General features: G+C 36.1%; 1 protein-coding gene across 7 annotated transcripts in view; it reads right to left on the reverse strand.

The window, feature by feature from the left end:
- Positions 1-26079, reverse strand: part of ZFYVE9 (zinc finger FYVE-type containing 9) — a 228733-nt gene that overhangs the window by 58031 nt on the left and 144623 nt on the right. For 5 of the 7 annotated variants that reach the window (XM_019937809.3, XM_033866747.2, XM_019937807.3 and 2 more), the window contains 6 exons: positions 24437-24536; positions 21812-21988; positions 20057-20226; positions 13976-14096; positions 9644-9766; positions 7683-7838 (listed from right to left, as the gene is read on the reverse strand). In XM_019937809.3, coding sequence (XP_019793368.1) covers positions 7683-7838; positions 9644-9766; positions 13976-14096; positions 20057-20226; positions 21812-21988; positions 24437-24536 — 847 coding nt within the window. The remainder of the gene's footprint in view (positions 1-7682; positions 7839-9643; positions 9767-13975; positions 14097-20056; positions 20227-21811; positions 21989-24436; positions 24537-26079) is intronic. The other 2 variants (XM_019937810.3, XM_073789802.1) reach the window with 2 other exon arrangements.

Below are 26079 nucleotides of genomic sequence, written 5' to 3' on the forward strand. Positions count from 1 at the left end.
AAAAATGGGAGAATACTCAAATCATCAGAATTAGAATTGAAAAAGGAGAAGTAACAACTGGCACTGCAGAAATACAAAGGATCATGAGAGATTACTACAAGCAACCATATGCCAATAAAATGGACAACCTGGAAGAAATGGACAGATTCTTAGAAAAGTACAATCTTCCAAGACTGAACCAGTAAGAAATAGAAAATATGAACAGACCAATCACAAGAACTGAAATTGAAACTGTGATTAAAAATCTTCCAGCAAACAAAAGCCCAGGACCAGATGGCTTCACAGGCGAATTCTATCAAACATTTAGAGAAGAGCTAACACCTATCCTTCTCAAACTCTTCCAAAATATAGCAGAGGGAGGAACACTCCCAAACTCATTCTACAGGGCCACCATCACCCTGATATGAAAATCACACAAAGATGTCACAAAAAAAGAAAACTACAGGGCTTCCCTGGTGGTGCAGTGGTTGAGAGTCCGCCTGCCAATGCAAGGGACCCGGGTTCGTGCCCCGGTCCGGGAGGATCCCACAGGCTGCAGAGCGGCTGGGCCCATGAGCCATGGCTGCTGAGCCTGTGCTTCCGGAGCCTGTGCTCTGCAACGGGAGGGGCCACAGCAGTGAGAGGCCCACGTACTGCAAAAAAAAAAAAAAAAGAAAAAAGAAAACTACAGGCCAATGTCACTGATGAACATAGATGCAAAAATCGTCAACAAAATACTAGCAAATAGAATCCAATAGCACATAAAAAGGATCATACACCATGATCAAGTGGGGTTTATCCCAGGAATGCAAGGATTCTTCAATATATGCAAATCAATCAATGTGATACACGATATCAACAAACTGAAGGATAAAAACCATACAATAATCTCAATAGACGCAGAAAGCTTTTGACAAAATTCAACACCCATTTATGATAAAAACTTTCCAGAAAGTGGGCAGGGAGGGAACCTACCTCAACATAATAAAGGCCATATATGACAAACCAACATCATTCTCAATGGTGGAAAACTGAAACCATCTCCTCTAAGATTAGGAACAAGGCAAGGCTGCCCACTCTCACCGCTTTTATTCAACATAGTTTTGGAATTTTTAGCCACGGCAATCATAGAAGAAAAAGAAATAAAAGGAATCCAAATCAGAAAAGAAGACGTAAAACTGTCACTGCTTGCAGATGACATGATACTATACACAGAGAATCCTAAAGATGCTACCAGAAAGCTACTAGAGCTAATCAATGAATTTGGTAAAGCAGCAGGAGACAAAATTAATGCACAGAAATCTTTTGCATTCCCATACACTAATTACCAACTATCTGAAAGAAATTAAGGAAACACTCCCATTTACCACTACAACTAAAAGAGTAAAATACCTAGGAATAAACCTACCTAAGGAGACAAAAGACCTGTATGCAGAAAACCATAAGACAATGATGAAAGAAATTAAAGACGACACAAACAGAGGGAGAAATGTACCATGTTCTTGGACTAGAAGAATCAACATTGTGAAAATGATTATACTACCAAAGGCATTTTTCACAGAACTAGAACAAAAAATTTTACAATTTGTATGGAAACACAAAAGACCCCGAATAGCCAAAGCAATCTTGAGAAAGAAAAACAGACCTGGAGGAATCAGGCTCCCTGACTTCAGACTATACTACAAAGCTACAGTAATCAAGACTATATAGTACTGGCACAAAAACAGAAATATAGATCAATGGAACAGGATAGAAGGCTCAGTGATAAACCCACACACATATGGTCACCTTATCTTTGATAAAGGAGGCAAGATTATACAATGGAGAAAAGACAGCCTCTTCAATAAGTGGTGCTGAGAAAACTGGACAGCTTCATGTAAAAGAATGAAACTAGAACACTTCCTAACACCATACACAAAAATAAACTCAAAATGGATTAAAGACCTAAATGTAAGGCCAAACACTATAAAACTCTTCGATGAAAACACTGGCAGAACACTCTATGATATACATCACAGCAAGGTCCTTTTTGACCCACTTCCTACAGAAATGGAAATAAAACCAAAAATAAACAAATAGGACCTAATGAAACTTAAAAGCTTTTGCACAGCAAAGGAAACCATAAAGAAGACGAAAAGATAACCCTCAGTACAGGAGAAAATATTTGCAAACGAAGCACCTGACAAAGGATTAATCTCCAAAATATACAAGTAGCTCACACAGCTCAATATCAAAAAAATAAACAACCCAATCCAAATATGGGTGTAAAACCTAAATAGATATTTCTCCAAAGAAGATATACAGATTGCCAACAAACACATGAAAGGATGCTCAACATCACTAATCATTAAAGAAATGCAAATCAAAACCACAATGAGGTATCACCTCACACCAGTCAGAATGGCCATCATCAAAAAATCTACAAACAATAAATGCTGGAGAGGGTGTGGAAAAAAGGGAAACTTCTTGCATGGTTGGTGGGAATGCAAATTGATACAGTCACTATGGAGAACAGTATGGAGGTTCCTTAAAAAACTAAAAATAGAACTACCATATGACCCAGCAATCCCACAACTGGGCATATACCCTGAGAAAACCATAATTCAAAAAGAGACATGTACCACAATGTTCATTGCAGCACTATTCACAATAGCCAGGACATGGAAGTAACCTAAGTGTCCATCGACAGAAGAATGGATAAAGAACATGTGGCACATATACACAATGGAATATTACTCAGCCATAAAAAGAAACGAAATTGAGTTATTTGTAGTGAGATGGATGGAACTAGAGTCTGTCATACAGAGTGAAGTAAGTCAGAAAGAGTAAAACAAATACTGTGTGCTAACACATATATATGGAATCTAAAAAAAAATGATTCTGATGAACCCAGGGGCAGGACTGGAATAAATATGCAGACGTAGAGAATGGACTTCAGGACACAGGGGATGGTGGGGAGAGCGTAAGCTGGGATGAAGTGAGAGAGTGGCATGGACATATACACACTACTAAATGATGTAAAATAGATAGCTAGTAGGAAGCAGCTGCATCACACAGGGAGATCAGCTCAGTGTTTTGTGATCACCTAAAGGGGTGGGATAGGGAGGGTGGGAGGGAGGCACAAGAGGGAGGGGATATGGGGATATATGTATAGGTATAGCTGATTCACTTTGTTTTACAGCAGAAACTAACAGAACATTGTAAAGCAATTATACTCCAGTAAAGATGTTAAAAAAATAAAAAACAGAGTAAGGGAGGGGAGAAGGGGAGAAATAATATACAATCTAGAACCTCCCATGGCACTACATTATCCAGAAGGCACCCTGAAACTCTCAGAATGTTATTTTTCACAAAATACCATTTTCCCCCTCACTGTGGAAAGCATAAGCAATGACATGTAACAAAAAAATTTTATATATACTAAATGAGAAACATACATAGACATAGATATATATACATACACACATATTATTATTAATACATGTAGTTTAGATTAAAAATCTGTAAAAATATTATAAAGAGAGTTCATGGATGTTCATACAAAAATCACAGTGAAATAATATACTAAGCTTCTACCCTGATTATCTACACATGGGATTCTTAATAAAATATGCATAGCACATATGTATTATCCATATCTGTTTTTTAAAAACTGCTATACTATTAATATACACACATAGGCAACTGATATAATTCATAGACTACTTTAGTCCTAATTCTGTCACCAACTAGGTCTGTGATTTGAGCAAGCCATTTAACACTTCTAGATCTCACTTTCTTCATCTGAAAAATGAAGCATTATACTAGATAATGTAAGTTCCCTACTAGCTCCAATATTTTGTAAGCTGTGAAATGATTCCTTTTCAAGGAGAGAGACAGAGACAGAGCCTTACAGCTCACTCATTACTTAAAATACTATTTACTTAGATATGTTCATATATGCCCTCACCTCATAGATAACATTTAATACAGCTTAGGTGTATTACAGTCTGACCTTAGTCTTACTATCAGTTCCAAGTGATTTTTGTTGTAATATTTTTGCATTTCAATATGCTAGTTCAAAATGCACTCTATTGATATATAAGGATACTTTTAAAAGATGAGTAACCATTTATGGTAAACATATATTTTAATGACTCATGTAATGATTCACATCCTTTCCTTGTTGGTATTTCTTGGAGTTCCATTCATAGATCTAGTCTCTTCACACTGGCCTATCCCATTCACAGCCATAGTTTAAAACTATCACAAAAATGCTGGTCTTCCACATCTGTATTTTAGCCCAGATCTACCTCCTGAAGGCTCTATTTATGTATTCATCTTTCATTTACATATTACCATCTGTTGCCATTATTTGAAATCCAACACACTGAACGAAGAACTCATCTCCCACTCCTCTGCCAAATCTGCTCTTCTTCCTCTATTCACTGCCTCAATGAATAAGAACGAAGTCCACTCAGGTGCTCAAGCCAGAAATCTAAAGCCAACTTTGACTTGTCCTCTCTCACTCCTCACATCCAATTAGTTATGAAATCTTATTGAACTGAGGCATCACTCTTTTATATCTCTTCAATACTCTTTATTCCCACTGCCATTATTGGTAATATCCTAATTTCTTACTGGATCCTGACAATAGCTTTTTTAAAAATAACAAATGTTGGCAAGGATATGGAGAAAAGGGAACCCTAGTATACTGTTTGTGGGAATGTAAATTGGTGCAGCCACTATGGAACAGTATGGAGGTTTCTCAAAAAATTAAAAATAGAACTACCATATGATCCTTCAATTCCATTTCTGGGTATTCATCTGAAGGAAATGAAAACACTAACTAGGAAAGATATCCACACCCCCACGTTCACTGCAGTATTATTTTTAACAGCCAAAACATGGAAGTAACTTAAGTGTTGATGGATGAATGGATAAAGAAAGCATGGTATGTACATTCAATGGAATATTATTGTCATTAAAAAGAAGGAAATCCTGTCATTTTCCACAACACATATATACCTTGAGGGCATCATGCTAAGTGAAATAAGTTAGAGAAAGATAAATACTGTATGATCTCACTTATATGTAGAATCTAAGCAAACAAACATACACTGAACTCATAGATACAGGGAACAGACTGGTGATTACCAGAGGTGAGGGTTTAAGGGCAAGTGAAATGCGTGAAGGCAGTCCAAGGGTACAAACTTCCAGTTAATAAGATAAATAAGTACTGAGGATGTAGGTACAGCATGGTGGCTATAGTTAACAGTAATGTACTATATATTTGAAAGTTGCTAAGAGAGTAGACCTTAAAAGTTTTCATCACAAAGAAAAAAAAATTTGTAACTGTGTGATGATGGATGTTAACTAGACTTATTGATCATTTCACAATGTATACATATATCGAATCATTATAGTGTACACCTGAAACTAATATAATGTATGTGTCAATTATATCAATAAAAATTTTAAGTCAATTTTATTGAGGTATTATTTACACGGAATAATACCTACATATTTTAATTATACAGTTCAATGAGTTTTGAAAAATGTAAACACCCATGTAACCACTATTCCAATCACTATACAGAACATTTATATCAACTCAGAGAGTTCCCAGGGCCCGTCTACAATCAATTCTAGTGCTTGCACCCACACCTCACCCCAGACACACAATGATCTAATTTCCATCACCACAGATTCATTTTGCCTATTCCAGAGAATCACATAAATGTAACCACATAATATGTACTTTTTTGTGTCTGGCTTCTTTTGTTCAGTATTACTGTCTGTGAACTTCATCCATGTTACTGCATGTATCAGCAGTTTGTTTATCTTTCATTGTTATGCCGTATTCTAGTGCTCATCCACTTTAAGTTTGTTTATCCACTGTAATTGCTTCTTATCTGCTCTACCTGCTACCAGACACACAGACTTTGATCCATTTTCATACTGCTTCTAGAGTCATCTTTCTAAAACGCAAATCTGGTTATGTCATTCATTTCTTTCAATGGCTCCTCACTGCCTGCAGAATAAAGGACAAACTCCTAATCAAGACATTCATGAACCTCCCATGCCCTAGTCCCTGATGCCCTCTCAAAACCCATATAGGGCTTCCCTGGTGGCACAGTGGTTGAGAGTCCGCCTGCCGATGCAGGGGACGCGGGTTCGTGCCCCGGTCTGGGAGGATCCCACATGCCGCGAAGCGGCTGGGCCTGTGAGCTATGGCCGCTGAGCCTGTGCGTCCGGAGCCTGTGCTCTGCAACGGGAGAGGCCACAACAGAGAGAGGCCCACGTATCTCAAAAAAAAAAAAAACAAAAACCATATAAACATGCAATCTGAATACATTCAAACTGAGGGGAAAAAAAAGAATGTTTCAAGTAATTTCTGGAATGAAATTTAGGCCTAGAGGCTCCAGATGACTTCAAATTAACCCCATACATTTTGGAACTGACACAAATACTGAACAGTAAATACTGAACTGTACTTCACAGGTATCATGTGGTCAATTTCTAACATAGCACCTTGCCTTCATGTAATATTTCACCTAAAATATCATAATTATGACATAAAGGCATAATCTTTTATGCATAAGCCATAACCACATTAAAGATGAAACTTCGTATCATGCTTTTGTACTTATTTCAAGAGCATTTTCCATAAAAATACTACTTTCAATAGCTAAAAAATATTCTAAAAAAGATGCATTCATCTAAAAAATATAACACACTTAAACTTTTTTCCTATAGCTGGGCATTTAGGTTGCCTCTAAACTTTTGTGTTAAATTTAAGTAATACTATAATAAACACTTTCATGTACAAAGTGTATTTTACATTTCAGATAATTTCTTTGGCATAGAATCCCACAAGGGGAATTACCTGCATTCAGAAAGTATGAATAATTTATTATTTTAATATATTTATTAAAACATTATCAAATAACATATGAAAATAATTGTAATACCTTGGCTACCCTCACCCCACCCCAGTCTTGCTTCTCAGGGATAATCTCATTTATTATTCACTTGCTTTAGTTCTTATACTACACTTTCCCTATTTATCAACTACAGATATTATTTTTTGACTTTTTATCATGATAAATGAGCACTTAGCTCAATTACACTACTTCTTACCTCCTCTATTAAACCTGCGGAAGGTTAACTTTGTAATGTCAAATAATACACTTAATTCTCTCTCAGCTTTTAATAGTATGTCTTTATATTAGTATCCTTAGTCTTTTCCAACTTCTAATAGCTATGCATTTACTTTTACATTGTTACAGGTAACAACATTTACAATTTATTTTGAAACCATAATAAAGTTGTCCATGCTAATGGTTTTTGAAACTTGAAAATTAAATGAATATTTACATTATGATTATATAAATATTGTTAACTGAAGTAGTAAGTTATCATTATGCTTCCTTCTACCGGATACCAATACTATATCCCCTAGGCCACTCAAAGGAAAATATTCTTACATCATGGTCAATGGATTATCTTACAACTCTGATTCTAGCCATTATAAAATAGTAACAATGTTTCACATAAAGTATTAAAAGTTATAACTTCCAAAAACCATGCCAAGTTCTAACTTGCCAATACTACCAAAGTCCAATGCCAGGTTTCCAAATTTAAGACTATTATTTTGCATCTGAGTCCAAAATTTTTTATCATCTGTAAAGGGTACAGACTAAGTCAGAAAGTATCCCCACCTGCCAGAGCATCCCGATAAAGCTGCACAAAATGGTTAAAGATATCCTTCGGCAAGCATTTTTCATCCGGTAGACACTGTAGAAGAATGACTATCTCAGACTGACCCACTGCATGCATTCCCTTGGTTGTGAAACACCAGCACTTCCTGTTCACATCTGTAGATGAAATAAAAAGAAATGAAGACATTCTTTTCAATCCTTACCCTTAAGAAATGCACAGACATCTTTGTTATAATACACCAAAGAATAAAATAGATCACACTGAGTCTGTATAATTCTGCTGTGAACTGTCACTGCACTGAGCCAAAGGACTATTGCAGAAAATAAAGCATACCAATGCCTCTTGCTCTAAGCAAACACTTAGAAAAACAACTGGAAGGGAAGTAAAAGAAGTAATAGTGAAAGAAAGTGCACTAAAAACTTTTAACTTCTATTATAAAAAGGTGTATTAAAAGAAACAACATTCCATTAACAATGAAATAAATTATACCAAACTATGCATCCTCAGCTATAATGATTAAAGGATATATTCCCCCACCTATGTGTGTGTGTGTATAATTAAATCACTTTACTAAGGGAAATAATTAAAACTAGAAACAAGAAAAACAATAAAAGCAATTATTATAGCCTTGGATTCAGGCTATGGCCTAAAGAAAATATATTTTGATATATACTTATTAAATTTAACCTGTGACTAAAAGAGTCTAGCTATTTAAATTATAGTTTTCCTGGGAGAAAATTCTAGATAATCAGCAACAGGACTTTACTTGACTTCATCTGGTAAAAAGCAGTGAAACAGATGGCTTTTCTGGACTAATTACTTCTACTTCTTCACTTTAAGGCTATGTAGAATCACAACAGCACAAGCTATACGTAGTTCAAAAATAATGTTCAATCCTTGATATTTTTATTATTTGTATGCCAACACAACAAGATCCCCAATGGAACTGAAAAAGGGTTCAAATAAAATTATGGATATCATGTAAATCAACACTAATAAAAGATTCCTTTCTTTCATTCTGTGAATTGTTTCTTTATATACCTAAACAAGAGGTGCCAATCCAACTATATTAAGATGGTGCACACTTAAGGAACTCTAGGTTAGCTATTTTCTAAGCATAACTTATAAACTAGATACGGTAAATTGAAATTTCCAGCAAATTATTTTAAAATATGATCCTAGAAGGAAAGGTGGCAAGCATTAGCAGCTGGCCAAACATACAAGGGTGTGATTAGCAAACAAACCAGAAACCTGCATTTCATTTATACAGAACCTCTGAAGAATTTAGTATATTGGTGTTTCTGGTTTCCAAGGACAACTTAAAAGAAATACATAATAGGAACTGGAGGACTGTTCCCCAATGCTTCCTTCCTCTCTCCAAAACTCTGCCTATTAACATTCATCCAGTGCAAATGCATTCTCTATTTTCCAATACCATACTGGATTCAAGATTCTAGGTTACTATCCTCTCTCTTATTCTGATACCTAAGAAGCTAGCGCCAAGAACTGAGAAGTTTCTTCTGAATCCTAAATTGTGATGTACTGAAGTTTTACTATGTGTTAGTTAACACTTCTCCCAAATAAGGTTTTGCACCATGATTAAGGTTTCTGGGATTTAAACCTAGCATGTAAATTGACCCCCCTGGATAATTTATCCACCTCCAGTTATTCTGGTGGTGAGCTGTGACTTAGCATACCCATCTCAGGAAGAACTTAACTCAGATGAGTTCAAGTTTCGTTTGGCTTTCCTCCATGGAGAATTCACCTATCTCACCCTTTGACTAAAAGCAAGTCTCAATCAGTCCAACAGTTGTCCTTGGGGATATATAATTTTATACAAACCAACTTCTTCCGTACCCAGTTTTCATTAAGATGTGGCTCTACATAAAAATACTTGCGTGTAATGAATTTAATGACTCAGTATCTCATTTTAATTTTAAAAAACAAATTTCCAACTTACAATTTACAATTTTAACCATTGACAACAAATTTGCATTTAAAACAAATACAAGTGGGTCAGGGCCACCATCCTCCAATTGCTGCATTACTGAAATCTGTGATGGTTTCTCTTCTACAGCATAGTCTGTAAGGGGAGAAAACAATGTAAGCCATTGGTTAAAGAGACAAATCAAGACAGAAATCTGTTGGAGGAATGGCCTTATTATTCACAGGAAAGAGATAAGGAATTGATTTGTACACAGGTTTCACAGGGTGAACACAGGTTTATATCTGCTATCCGAGTGGCATATTAATAGTGCCCCTTTCACTCTTAAAAGTGCTCTAGTCCAGTTTGGATGATAACATGGTTATCCTATTTATAGACTTCTCCACGCAATGGTTTAGGCCACAGTCTAAAAACAACCCTTTGATTTAACAAAAATCCTCCAACTATCATAATAAGAATTTCACATATTACATGTTCTAAGACCAACATTTAAAATAATCCATGATATACAAGTAAGTGATAATACACTAGTTACCTCTAGAAAGGATGTCTAGGGGTTGAAGCAGAGGGGAATCCTACTTTTTACTCTATATGCTTTTGTACTGTTGAGATTTTTTACCATTAAAAAAAATCAAACTTTAAAAAATGCACCCAGACAATAAAAGTATCATAAGCGACTGGTTTTATGAAACAATTCCTCTAAGTATAAGTCAAGAAAGAGTTCAGTACAAAATAACACCATTTCCCACTGACCAATAGAAACCAAAATGTATTTTGGAAATGTATCAATGAAAATATTTACTGAAAAAAGAAATACTAAGTGACTTTCAAAAATTTTTTTTAATTAAGTTTTTCCACTGGAATACAAAATAGCAAAATTCTGGTTAAGACATAGTAATATGATTTAAGAAAGTGAATATACAATAGATAACTAATTGCTGCTTCTTGGTAGGAGAGGTTTTGACAATTAGATTTAATGGATGTGACTTTTAATGAAAATGGAACCCTGAAATCTTATTTTAACAGCAGAGTAGGCCAATTTAATTTCTTATTAATTTAAGATTTATTAAAATAACCCAAATTTGAAACCTAAGTAGCAAATTTACTTACAAAAGAATATTTTTAGAGGGTCCTAGTAAAGGAGCAAAGGCATTATACAATCAAAAGAAGGCTTAACTTTATGTGAAAGTTCATTGTTGAACTATCTGAGGCGCAAGCTGCATTTGATAGTATGATCATTCAGCCAACACTACTGAGAGCCTAATATAGGCCCAGCACCATGCTAGGAGCAGAAGACACAAACATGAATTCAGACTGAAGGAATTCATGGTCTATAGAGAATAAAGAATCAGACCTATAAATATCTAAATTACAATGAAAAATGTGTTAATATAGTAACAGTCTATAAGAATTTCTATTTGAACAGAAATGAGGATGTAAAACACTACTACAAAGACAGCCGAGGTAGGATTCAGAGAAGTTTTCCATTAATATGGATTTTGAAAGGTTGAGGAGTTATTCAAGGAGTCTAGCATATAGAAGGGCATTCTACTCTAGACAGAGGAAAGAAAGATTAAAAAAATATTAATTACATGCCTACTTTGTACCAATTTTCTTGCTATGTACTTTCAGGTATGACATCTGATTTATTATTCATAATGACTCTTAATTAGCTATAGTTACCTAATTTTTAAAAAAAAATCTAGGAAAAATATTCAGAGAGGATAAATGACTTGCCCACTGGATCATACAGCTGGAATGGACTGTTACCAGATTAAAACTCAGGCTGGTCCAGCTCTGAAATCCATTCTCTTCCCACAATTCCACAGCATAAGAAAAAGCATGGAAGTATGAAATGTGAATATTCAGAAAACAGTAAATAACCTGTAGCATGCCTGTAAAGTACCGGGGTGTTGGCTGGAAATAAAATTAGATAAGTTGAGATAAGGTTACAAGGAACACTGTATGCCATGGTAAGCAATTTATACGGAAGGCACTGGGAACCCATTGAATTTTCTAAGCAAGAACAATCTATGATAATACCTACGTTTAAAAAGATAACTGGGCCTAATCAAACTTACAAGCTTTTGCACTGCAAAGGAAACTATAAACAAAACAAAAAGAAAACCTACGGACTGGGAGAAAATATTTGCAAATGATGCGACCGACAAGGGCTTAATTTCCAAAATATACAAACAGCTCATAACAGCTTAATATCAAAAAGATAACCTAATCAAAAATGGGCAGAAGACCTAAGGAGACATTTCTCCAAAGACATACAGATGGCCAACAGGCACATGAAAAGATGCTCAACATCACTAGTTATTAGAGAAATGCAAACCAAAACCACAATGAGGTACCACCTCACACCAGTCAGAATGGCCATCATTAAAAGTCTATGAATAACAAATGCTGGAGAGGGTGTGGAAAAAAGGGAACCCTCCTACACTGTTGGTGGGAATGTAAACTGGTGAAGCCACTATGAAGAACAGTATGGAGGTTCCTCAAAAAACTAAAAAAAGAGTTGCCATGTGATCCAGCAATCCCACTCCTGGGCATATACCCGGGCAAAACTATAATTTGAAAAGATACATGCACCCCTATGTTCATAGTAGCACTATTTACAATAGCCAAGACATGGAAACAACCTAAGTGTCCATCGATAGACAAATGGATAAAGAAGATGTGGTATGTGTGTGTGTGTATACACACACACACACACACACACACACACACACACACACACACACACACACAATGGAATATTACTAAGCCATAAAAAAGAATGAAATAATGTTATTTGCAGCTACATGGGTGGACCTAAAGATTATCATACTAAGCCAAGTAAGTCAGAAAGAGAAAGACAAATACCGTATGATATCACTTATATGTGGAATCTAAAATATGACACAAATGAACTTATCTATGAAACAGAAACAGACTCACAGACATAGAAAACAGACTTGTAGTTGCCAGGGGGGAGGAGAGTGCAGGGGAGGGTTGGATTGGGAGTTTGGGACTAGCAGATGCAAACTATTGATATTATATATAGAATGGATAAAAGACAGGTCCTATTGTATAGCACAGGGAACTATGTTCAATATCCTGGAACAAACCATGATGGAAAATAGTATCAAAAAGGATATATATACATGTATAACTGAATCACTTTGCTGTACACCAGAAATTAACACAACATTGTAAATCAACTATACTTCAAAAAGAAAGAGAACTGGCACCAATATGTAAGAGTAAATAAAGGAGAGAAAGACTGAAGGCAGGGAGACCAGGTAAAAGACGAGGACAAAACTGAGGAGAGATTATTGATAAACCATCTCGACAAAACTGAGGAGAGATTATTGATAAACCATCTCGACAAAACTGAGGAGAGATTATTGATAAACCATCTCGACAAAACTGAGGAGAGATTATTGATAAATCATCTCCTGAAAATGTACTGACTGGATGCTGATCTGGATCTATCAACAAGAAACTTTTGCATAAAGATAAGCATTCTTTTTTTTTTTTTTTTAATTTACTTTTTTGCTGCATTGGGTCTTCATTGTTGCGCCCGGGCTTTCTCTAGTTGCTGCGAGCGGGGGCTACTCTTTGTTGTGGTGCGCCGGCTTCTCATTGCAATGGCTTCTCTTGTTGCAGAGCATGGGCTCTAGGCACGTGGGCTTCAGCAGCTGTGGCTCACGGTCTCTAGAGCGCAGGCTCAGTAGTTGCGGTGCATGGGCTTAGTTGCTCTGCGGCATGTGGGCTCTTCCCGGACCAGGGCTCGAACCCGTGTCCCCTGCATTGGCAGGTGGATTCTTAACCACTGCGCCACCAGGGAAGCCCAAGGTAAGCATTCTTTTGACTGATTAGTAACTTTGCGTCTTACCAGGACTCACTAAAAATATTTTTTAACAGAAAATTGCTACTTAAGTTCAGAGCTCTCCACTTATTATATACACATTTCTGAATGTGCATTGTACTTCAAAACAAGAAGTTAAATTAATGTACTGACTGTATCATATGGGCTAATCCTAGAACTATAAGCAACTCTTCAGAGTATTATGTGCTTTGGAATATGAAGAACTGCCAATAAGCTACATTTATACACAGTGGGAATTAAAAATAATATTACATCCTTCCAACATAGGAAATGATAATATAAAAACATAAATATCTTCTCTAAAACAATCAGTAACAGCACCAATGCTTTTCATGGCACTGAGTAGTCACCTTCTTTGTTGGAGAAGAGAAAGGTGATTATCACTTGAATTCTATCTCCTTCCCTTAATTAGAAGGCAACATTTGGCATATATAATCATCCCTGTTTAAACATTTAAGTCCACATACCTCCTTTTACACCAGTGGAGATGAGAATGGGAGGAAGGCCATCTTCAGGAATAAGGTTCATTGCACTGCCAACAGGACTTCCAACCTGAGTTATACTTCCAGAGAATAGAGAAATATCCGTCTAGGAAAAGCAAATAAGCAAAGAGAGCATTACACACAGTTGAAGACTTCTGCAGAACAAACTCAAGACTACAAATGGGAATTTAAGTGAAAATTTCATATTCATACTTTTTGAAAGAGAGCACAAGATACTCATTAACCTGTGGTTTCCCAAGGACTGGGCTTATACTATGAAAATGTTTATAATTGTATAGTTTCTCCTTTTGGCATCATCAAATCATAGTAATGAGAGAAAAGATCTTGTAACCTGGGTTAAAGCTTCCTTTACCAAGGTTTCTTTTGCCATAAAAGAAAAATATTTTTTAAACTTGCAGTGGCAACAGAAAAAAACTTCCAATATTATCTCGTAATTTCTGAACCTTGAGAATTGGGGTGACCGTTGTACAACAATGTGAATGTAATTAAAAATGATTAAAATGGTAAATTTTATTTTATGTCTTTTTTACCACAATAAAAATAATTAACTTTGATGAAGGAGTTTTCATTTACTTTGTCATGAAATTAAACTTCAAGTTCATTTTTCTTTGCATTAATATGAAGATCACATTAACTACACTTAATAAAGTATAATGTTGCAAAATACATTGAGTGGGGTTAAATCCACTTAACAATTTAATAGAATATGCTCAAAGATCTATTAAAATGATGCTCTATATTCTTCTTAAGCAAGAAATAGAAGTTTTAAGCACTATTTACAATAGCCAAGGCATGGAAGCAACCTAAGCATCCACTGACAGATGAATGGGTAAAGAAGATGTGGTACGTACACACACACACACACACACACACACACACACACACACACACACACACAGGAATATTACTCAGCCATAAAAAAGAAGGAAATAATGCCATGTGTAGCAACATGGATGGACCTAGAGATTATCATACTAAGTGAAGTAAGCCAGAAAGAGAAAGACAAATATATCACTTATATGTGGAATCTAAAAAAAAATGATACAAATGAACTTACTTACAAACAGACTCACAGACTTAGAAAACAAACTTATGTCTACCAAAGGGGAAGGGTGGGGGGGGGTGATAAATTAGGAGCTTGGAATTAACAGATACACACCAGTTTACATAAAATAGATAAACAACAAGGTCCTACAGTATAGTACATGGAACTATATTCAGTATCTTGTAACAATCTATAAAGGAAAAGAATCTGAAAAAGAATATATATATATATATATATATATATATATATATATATATATATATATATAAAAAACGGAATCACTTTGCTGTACACCAGAAATTAATACAACATTGTAAATCAATAATACTTCCATTTTTTAAAAAGAAAGCTTTTAAGAAGTTAAAGGAAAAGCATATAAAAACTTTTTAACATGTTTAGGGACTTCCCTGGTGGCACAGTGGCTGGGACTCTGTGCTCCCAATGCGAGGGGCCCTGGTTTGGTCCCTCACTGGGGGGCTGGGTGCCGCATGCATGCTGCAGCTGGGAGTTTGCATGCCGCAACTAAGGAGCCTGCCAGCCGCAACTGGGGGGCCCACGAGCCGCAGCTGGGGAGCCCGCCTGTCGCAGCTAGGACCCGGCACAACCACATGAATAATAAAATAAGTAAAAAATTTTTTAAATACATAGGATTCTCATTTTAAAAAAACTGTTTAACATGTATAAAAATGTTTATAGCAGCTTTACTCAAATAGCCAAAGTGTGGAAACAATCCAAATGTCCATTAATAGGAAAATAGATAAATTGTGGTACAGCCATATGATGGAATATTACTCAGAAATAAAAATATTTACTTTTGAGGCACACAACACAGATAAATCTCATTAAGTATTTTTAAAATAAATTTATTTATTTATTGGCTGCATTGGGTCTTCGTTGCTGCGCACGGGCTTTCTCTAGTTGCGATGAGTAGGAGCTACTCTTTGTTGCAGTGTGCAGGCTTCTCATTGCAGTGGCTTCTCTTTGTTGTGGAGCATGAACTCTAGGCACTCGGGCTTTAGTAGCTGTGGCTCACAGGCTCTAGACCACAGGCTCAGTAGCTCTGGCGCTCAGGCTTAGCTGCTCTGCGGCATGTGGGATCTTTCCAGACCAGGGCTCAAACCCGTGTCCCCTGCATTGGCAGGCAGATTCTTAACCACTGTGCCACCAGGGAAGTACCTCATTAAGTATTAGAGTTTAAGAAGCTAGACACAAAACATTATATATTATATTTTTCCATTTATATGAAATTCAAAAACAGGCAAAACTAATCTATGGTGATACAAGTCCGAATAATGGTTACCTTGGGGGAAAGGGGGCAGGTATTGACAGAAAAAGGGCATGAAGGAAACTTCTATAGTGATAGAAATGTTCTGTGTATCTTTATCTAGGTGGTGGTTACACGGGTGTGTGTCTCTATATGTATATATAGAGACACACACACATATATGTATGTTCATCATGTGTTTCCTAAAGATTAATGCTCCTTAAGTACTTTGCTATATATATTTTATACTTGAATAAAGATTAAAACTATTTTAAAAAATGCCTATGTCTTATATTTTTGTCTATACTGTCTATAATTTAGGACTGTAAGTTTTTAGTGGGTTTTTGCTAAAATTTTTGCAGTGTTCTCAGTACATCGTCCTATTAGGAAATGTGGAAAATTGTATTGGCTAAACATTACTGATTTGAAGTAAATCAATAAAGTTAGATTTAGAATAGGAAATAAAGTAACCTATTCTAACTTGCTATTTAGTGATGCATAAATCTACCTTTTGATATTGTAAGAAGTGGTCATCTGGCTTCTACTTAAATATCACCTATGAAAAGAAGTTGTTTCATTTACTGAGCACCTTTTAAGTGCCAGGCACTCTATTATTAGGTCATAAAGATGACAAAAATATATTCAACTCTGGCCCTAAAGAATTTGTTTTCCCTCATTTTACCAGATAAATATTAAAATAAAGTGTTGAACAATGTGAGAGCACAGAAATAAAATAACTAACTTGTTTGTTTCTCTTAAACTGACCTGAACTTTGTTTCCTTATAATAGTAATTCACTAGAGCTTCCTCATTCATTCAAAACATTTATGCTTTAAGAACCTATCATCGGGGCTTCCCTGGTGGTGCAGTGGTTAAGAATCCACCTGCCAATGCAGGGGACACGGGTTCAAGCCCTGGTCCAGGAAGATCCCACATGCCGCGGAGGAACTAAGCCCATGCGCCACAACTACTGAGTCTGCGCTCCAGAACCCACGCGCCACAACTACTGAGCCCACGCGCCACAACTACTGAAGCCTGTGATCCTAGAGCCCGTGCTCTGCAACAAGAGAAGCCACTGCAATGAGAAGCCTGCGCACGGCAATGAAGAGCAGCCCCCGCTCACCGCAACTAGAGAAAGCCCATGCACAGCAACGAAGACCCAGCACAGCCCCCCAAAATAAATAAATAAAAATTTTAAAAAAAGAACCTATCATATAATTTAAGAGATGTAAACGAAGTTTTGTAGAAAGAAAAAAGTCATCACTGTATAAACACTATAGTTATAATTGATTTAGGTAAGATTGTCAAAGGACAGTAAAATCAGGGGACTTCCCTGGTAGTCCAGTGGTAAAGAATCTGCCTTACAATGCATGGGACACAGGTTTGATCCCTGGTCAGAGAATTAAGATCCCACATGCCGCGGGGCAACTAAGCCTGTGCACCACAACTACTGATCTCATGCGCCTCAACTAGAGAGCCTGTGTGCCGAAAACTACAGAGCCCACATGCCCTGGAGCCCACACACCACAACTAGAGAGAAGCCCGCGCACCACAACAAAGAGCGCAGGGGCCACAACGAAAGATCCTGTATGCCTCAACGAAGACCGCACGTGTTGCAACTAAGACCTGAAGCAGTCAAAAATAAATAATAAAGAAATCTTTAAAAAGTAGATATATACATATATATATATATATATAAAGGACAGTAAAATCATTGACTGAAAGATTGTAGGGGAACAGGATACCCAGAGTCTCAAAGTATCACCCCTCACTTTACTTCTTAATTGCAAAGAGAAAAAGCTACTTTTGCAGTGGAGAAACACAGGAGACATCAATTTAACCAATTATCAAACAGATACTTCTTGATGTGTTCCACTAAGAAATGACCATCACTTATGGTAGTATTATTCTTGCCAAAAATATTTAATCTGAAACTAAAATCATGAGGAAAAACCCAGAAAACAGAAATTAAGGACTTTATGCCAAACATGGCCTAAATGCTTCCAAAATGTTAATGATGTGGAAGACAAAAAAGTGAGAGAACTGTTCTAAATTAAAGAAAATCAAAGAAACATGAGAACTAAATGCAATTGTGATCCTTGATGGTATGCTAATTTTTTAAAAAAGACTTTAATAAAAAAATTTATATATACACACAGACACACACACACGTGTATAAATGAAAGAATAAAGAACATCATGGGACAATTGGGGAAATCTGAATATGGACTATATATTTGATAATACATAGAATTATATGTTAAATTTCTTTCTCATATAATTATATTGTACTTACGTAAGAAAATCACTTGTTCTTAGGAAACATGAGCTGAAGTATTAAGTGATAAAGTGCAACTAATCCTCAAATGGTTCCTCAAAAAACAGTGTGTGTGTGTGTGTGTGTGTGTGTGTGTGTGTGTAGGGGTAAAGTAAATGTGGCAAAATGGCAACAATTGGTGAATATGGGTGAAGAGTATATGGGGGTTCACTGTACTATTCTTGCAACTCTTCTGTGGATTTGAAATTTTTCCACATAAACAACTGGAGAAAAAAAGAAATTTTCTTGACAAAGTCATTGTATAGATTCAAAGAAGAACAAGTCATACAGTTCTGGCTGCTGTCTTCTGCGGCCACAGAAAAATCCCCCAAAACAGACTTAGACATATTTAAAGACAGTAACATGGTTTAATGTACCTTCACCAAACAGGAAATTTATCTCTGTATGTCAATAAATCTAATCTTAATAATGCACAATTTCAATTATAACCAAATCCGCAAATTATGTAAATTTCTAGAAAAATATTACTGAACATAAATGTAAATAAACAGTAACCATGAAAACTTCAAAAGTAAAAACTTTATCCAAACTCTGATCTTCTTATTTTATTTTAAAAAAAAGCCAGACACACATACTTAGTTGGAACTAATCACCTTATTATAATCTTGACCACCATATTCAATGGGGCAAACAGCAATAAGAAAGGGACCCACTGTATAAACGATCCTACATGTATACTTTCCAATTATGGTCCTAGGTGGCTCTATTCTTTCACAGACTCAAAAAAATGTAGCTAGTATTTGACCCTTCTGAAAATTAGCCCCCAAACTGTGACCAGTGTATCCTATAGAGACAAAGTAAATGTGACATCACAGCACGAGCTAGTTTCCTTACATAAATTATGAGTCTACCATCCATTAAGTCAGTGGTTTATTTTTAAGCTTTAGAATCCTTTTAAAAATTCTTATTTGGAAACACAACAGGCAGACCAGAAAAAAGTAGAGATGCTTGGGTTGAAGACAAAGGAATAGAAGGATTCCTCAGCCACATTCCTATTTCCTGGCCCTTCCTCACCACGGCAACTCCCTGGCAGCTACCACAGAACCTGGGGAATATGCTTTGAAAACCAAGGTATCAAGGGACCAGGATTCGCTCTAGCACAGCCTCTAGCTACAGTACGTAGACTGAGCTCACCTGAGAACAACCTTTATAAGGATCTTTCTCCTGAAAAAACTTCCAAATATAGAACAAACAAGAACAACTGGTTTTGCCACATTTATTTTACCACTAGACACACACACAAGAATGCACACACACATACACACACATGCACTAAGCTGTATCTGAAGTCTATGACGTTCCAAAGAAAGGTCAGTCAACCTAGAAAAAGACAAGACAGAGGCAGAACAGTGCTGAGTAAAGTAAGTACTCAACTTTAGTTGCTGTTTTGTTTTCTTACCTCTGCTGATAGGGGACTGGTAGTTACTGGCTTGACTGGGTCATGTGACACAGCCAGGGTTCCTGCAGAGGAAGTTCCATTCATGGTTAATTTGGCTGCATCAGCAACTTCTCCATTAGGCAAGATCCCATCAGCAAACCAAACTCGCCTCTGCTCTCTGGGCTGAGCCACTTGAGGAGCCAGAAAAATAAAACAGGTAACACTGTGACATTGATAGGGTTTCTAACATCAAGAAGAGAAGGTCACCAATCTCAGATGTACAAAGAAATCACTATTTAGCATTTTATACTTCTAAATATAATTGTAACTGTATAAAAGTGGTTATAAATTAATAAAAATACACATTTAAATATACTCCTTACTTCTGTAATTTATATGTAAAGATTTAAAACACTTCGCTTTAAAGCATTAAATATGCCTATGATTATGTCATATACTCTGTCCCATATCACTAACAGAGAAACTAGGGAAGGTGTTTGAAGTGCCTAGGAAATAAACTAATAGCCCAGAAAAAATATCTAGAAATAGACATCCACAGCTCCTAAAAGTATGAGGTTTCTGTAGGAATAAAATATCTAGAAAAGTGATATGGTATTTTTAAAAGGCAAAAGATGCCCTGAAGAATGTTGAAGAATTATTAATTAATAAAAGAAGAGTTGGCACAGATATGTAAGAATTGGGAAGCAAACTGACCAGATCTTTGGCTAAAGTGTAACTGAAGAAGAAAAAGACTGATCCGGCAGTGCAGATAGTGAAATGCAGTAGTCTGCATTTTAGTAAAAGGATGGGGAAAAGCTGGAAAACTGAGTCTGACGAAATGATCTCTTTAAATCCAGTTTTGAAAATCAATTCAAACGGCCAAAACAAAGAGAGACCAGGGAAGAACAACAAAAACAACAAATGAAGTAAAGAGAATAAAGATTTTAAGAACGAAAGCCTGAGCTCAGAAGAGTATGATAATGTCAATAGAAGTTTTTGATCTTCAAAAGGGGAGGGCTATTTTACAAGGGGAAAGGAATATTGCTAGACAAAAAGATACGAAATTAATGAAAGAAGACAGAGTTTAATTATCAGGGGAGACTTCTTGACAGATCATTTTAAGGAAATATTTGTTATTTTTACTACTGATAATCCCCTGAACTTACAAAGTGCCTTTCATCTGACAATATCATAATCATAAAGATATAATAAACTAAAATAAGTTGAGCCTATGATTTTCTACCTATCATATGATATAATCAGAATTAAAGTTCTGGATTTTATAAATGTCTGTGTACCTAACACAGTATTTTCATATTTTTACAGGAACAGATTAAAAATGAAAAGAGAAAATGGCAATATATATTCCAAAAGGCAATACTAGAATGGGCTGGTCAGAAAAAAGAATTCTTATTTTCATCACTTACTAAATTCCTGCAAAGAACACTATGGTAGGCATGACGCTAGGATTTTGCAGGCTGATTTCAAATTCTGCAACTCTTTTCAAATAAAAGCAAAGTAATTACTCCATTCTTAAGTTGGAGAGGGTACTGGCATATTTTTAGAGGTGCCTCCAAAATATCAGGCAACACAATATTCTTCTTTACTTGCCCAGAAATAGTCTCAACACATTTCTCACCTTGTTCTTCCACTTTAAGAACCACCCAAAGGGACTTATCTGCAGTGTGTTAAAGACTTGTGATGTAAAATCACATCAGCACCTTTTCAGAGGAACTTGGTGAGGAAAAAGAGAGAGAATAGCACATGATCCCCTACCTTCTGCTCCAGGGTGCTTTAAAACTCCCACAGGTACCATCACAGTGGGAGGTGGAGAGCTCAGGGCTCCTGAGGCCTGAGCTTGCTGCAAGGGAGGGATAGTAGAACAGTATTCAGCAGGATTGTTAGGGTTAGGGCTCTGGCTTGAGGCACTCATCATGTTCTCCCAGGCTTGAGCTAAAGCAAATACAGACACAATCAATGTGAATGGATTGCAAAATATGGACATCAAGACCTCCACAATACTGGATAAATAATGTAGTTCCTCCTAATTAACACTCATAGTATGTCTCTCTTCCAGCTAGTGAAGGTATTAAGGAGATAGGTGATTTTATTCAATAAAGGAGACCATGTAGTTAAGTAAGCTATTTGGAAGCAACAAATAAGAATTACATGATACTTCTGATATAAACTGATAGCGGATCAGTCTGAGGTTAATGACTAGGCCCCTGGCTTCTTTAAAGGGGACCATATACTCCCTTAAGAGGGAGTAAAACAACATTAAATTTATTAAGGACTTGCAACTGGGATAGCATTTAGACATTCCTGGTGGGTAGGGCAGGTTTAATATTCAATGCATTTTATAAAATTCTGTCAAAAATCAAAATCAGGGGCTAAAATAACATAACTCCACTATATGATATCTTTTGATTCATTTCTAGGTTTTTAGGCTCTTCTTAGTTGAGGTAAAATCTCATTTTAAAAATTCTGAAGCCTAAAGCTCAGGAGAACACATCTCAACATTTCCGTGAATTTTGCTTTTGTGCAATCATTACCCTGTGTAAAAGTATCCATCAAAAACAACCATTTCACATCTTTGGTGTGTCTCAAAAGCACAGGACCCATTTGAACATGAAAATGTGCCAATATCACATAAGTGCCATCAACCAATATGAATGATCACAAATGTGTTAAGGTTCTGTATACTCTATAATTTTACTAACTAAATACTGACATATCAACTATTGTTTTTAAAGTAAATAGGATGAAAGATACTACAGAAATGAAAGATATAAATTTTATCTTCTGGGTTCAGGTAATATCACATGCCCAGGAATAGAAACCACCCAATTTTTGGAGCATCTTTTTAAAAATCTCATTCTACATCAAAGAATGATCCATAAGATTTTGAATACTTATTGCCTCCAAACTGCAGGACAAAGCTAGAAACAACAGCTATGTTCCTTTGAAAGCACTGGCAGGAAGAGGGAAGGAAGAGAAAAGGAGAAAGGGGAAAAGGGATAGGGAACACTGAAAAGCATCAAATCAAATATTCAGTAAAAGACCAGGCTAAGCCATGCGAGAGGAAAAGACGTTGGAAAAACCACAAAAAGTAGATTATTTTAGGATCCCCTTGTTAAGGGCATCCTTGGCTTAATAAAAAGTAAGTATTCCATATGAATCCTCTGCCATTTCCTTCATCTTTAGCTATGCCAAGTTAAAAAAAAAAAAAAGCCATCAAGTTGGAAGACCTCAACAAATAAAAGAGGTATCAGGTATTGAAATTAAGCAGCATGCTCTTATCTGTGGATGAATATCCAAAAATGAAATCATCACTGAGTGAAATAACCACCATCTGAAAAATGACCCTTAAGAGTAAAGAGAATGAATTCATATTTGATCAAAATTATAAGAATTCAGAAATGGGAGGAAATTGGGTGGACCATAGGAAATTAGAACAGATCAGATTAAATGACATGCAATAGGTTAATAAGGAAGCAACAGGAAAACATCACTATGAGCAATGCAGACACACAGAGCAGGAGGGGCCTTGAGCAGATAAGTTTCAGCCTCCAGGAGACACATTATCCTGGCACAAGCAGCAGTGGTGTCTAAGTTCAACATTTTATGTCTATTAGTAACTGTTCTGGCAACTGTACAAAGATGCACTCAAAGAGAAAATACTATACAGCCTAATCAATTTTATTGTATCTCTTTACAAGACTACTCTGGGGGGCGGGGGTTGTCTGTTTGGGGAGTTTTGTTTTAACTAAAATGCCCTTGGATTTATTTCCAGTCCTGCAAAAGGTGAACACTGGCTAAGCTATATTTACCTTCTCCTGGCCATATTCTTTTACCACATAAGTAAATTAAAAACTATTACTCTTATGACAAATCTAAGTAGTATTAAGATGATAAGTGACAGAAAAAATGCAATTTTCTATTTGATTCGAGATGCTAAAATATTTATTTTTAACAAGATGAGTGAACCAAAGTGTCAATAAGAATGTGTTCTAAATTATTAAGATATTCCCTAGAAAGAGAAAGCTTCCCTTAAAAGGAAAACATCAGCCCAATTTTAATATTTAATCATCTCAGTGGTCAATAGCCCCCTCCCCACTCCCAGTCCAGTCATTTCACAAGAACATTAACAGCCACAGAGCACCAGATTTCCACAAGAATTTCCTTTTTTCCTACAAAACTTACCTGACTTTAGCATTTATTCATTAAATTAGGCACAGGAATTCTGAAATGCTAAGGTATTTTTAAAATTTTCAGGTAAAGTTATGACATTTGAGAAGGTGAGCAACTTGTAGAGCAAGGAAGGAAAAAACAGTAGTCTCTTCATTGGAATTCTCTTGTTCCGTCTCAATAACTGTGAATTCAACCTGTTTTAATACTTACCATTCATTAGCACTGAATGGCAGATTACACATACTCTAGCTTCCTTTCTATCCATGTATAACAGTTTACATTTCAAGCTACAGCAGGAAGCACAGAAAACCTGCAGGAAAAAGAATATACTAAATTTACTTAGGATCACAGTATAAAGGAAGTAAACCAATACTGACCAACACTGAGAGACAGGGAACAGTACTAATACAACACTAAAAACTTCAAAGGAAAATGCAATTGAGGAAGCTGGGTACAAGACCCAATTCAAAAGCAAGAAAGAGATTAACATGTCTGTCAAAAATAAGGAAAGTGAAATTGCTGGCTGAGAACAAAAATCTCAGCCAAGATTACACACCAAATACATAGCAGGGGAAAAATATCTAAGCTGCCCTTAGGCAAAATTCCTGTACTCAATATCACATAACAGGGCGTTTAGAACAGTAACATCTGCTATTTCTGTTTGAAGAGGCAATATAGCAGGTGAAATAAACAAAGACTGGGAATTCTGGGCTTTAACTTCGGTTTTTTTTTACTGTCCTTATGTGCAGAATAATAATCATACCATCTGCTTTCACTGGTTTGCTATGAAGGCCAGGAAAGATCAAAATACACAACTCAATCATAAAAATATGCACAGCCCCAGCTACAGGGAATCAGAGCAGACAACCAAAAATTGGCCATGCCAATTTCCAGCACCTTATTTCCACTTTCCAGGGTCAGTTCCCGACAATCTTACTTTCTTCTTCCTTCCATACCAGGCAACAAGGATCGCCTTAGCTCCCTGTTAAGATTTATCTTCTTGAGAACTCATTAGTCCCTTATCACAGAGAGCTCCATACAGGCAGAAAGGTGTTCCCAGTAGTGTAAATTTTATTAATCCAGTTTTTATGGACAGTATGTATCCTATATCTTACAAAGATGAAACAAGAGATGAGGTCCTATTAAAGACAAAGTGAGAGCAATCATCTATCTCTTCTTCTACTAGATGTAATTAATATACCTAGCTAACATTTACATTTTTCAGAGGCTTCACATTTTCAAAGTAACTCTGTGCTACAGGGAGAACAGGGGATATATTATCCTTATTTTCTATCAGAGGAAACTAAATTTGGATGGTTAAAAGACTTGCTCAAGTTCACAGCAAACTGTATGAATACTAGGCACTTTACATACATGTATTATCCTATTCAGCCTCATAAATTCTATGAAGGCACTCATTTATAATTAACAGAGTTAAATAAACAAAGGTCAAGAAAAACTGCTCTGTCATACAGCTAGTAGGTTACATAAAAAGTCTCCAAAGGCTCTGTTCTTAACCACTATGTAATGCTGTCTCATACTATTCATGTATCATTTTGAGACTTTGATTTTTCCTTCTCCATCACTATGACCACATCCAGTCAGTCACTAAGTCCTGTTGTTCTCTCTCTTAAATGGTTCTCCCCAAACCCCACCTCTTCCTCTCCATCCTATGCTGCTGCCTTTATTCAAGCCTTTATTATATGAGGCCTAGAAGATCATCAAAATCTATTATCTGTCCTCCTAACCTTCAGATGTGTCTGTCCAATTATCTTTCACACAAATGCCAAATGATAGAACTTCCTAAAAATTAAATTGAATTGTTAATATTGAAATCCTTCAATAACCTTTCT

This window comes from Tursiops truncatus, chromosome 1 (genome assembly GCF_011762595.2).
Source record: "Tursiops truncatus isolate mTurTru1 chromosome 1, mTurTru1.mat.Y, whole genome shotgun sequence".
In the NCBI taxonomy this organism is placed as follows: Eukaryota; Metazoa; Chordata; class Mammalia; order Artiodactyla; family Delphinidae; genus Tursiops; species Tursiops truncatus.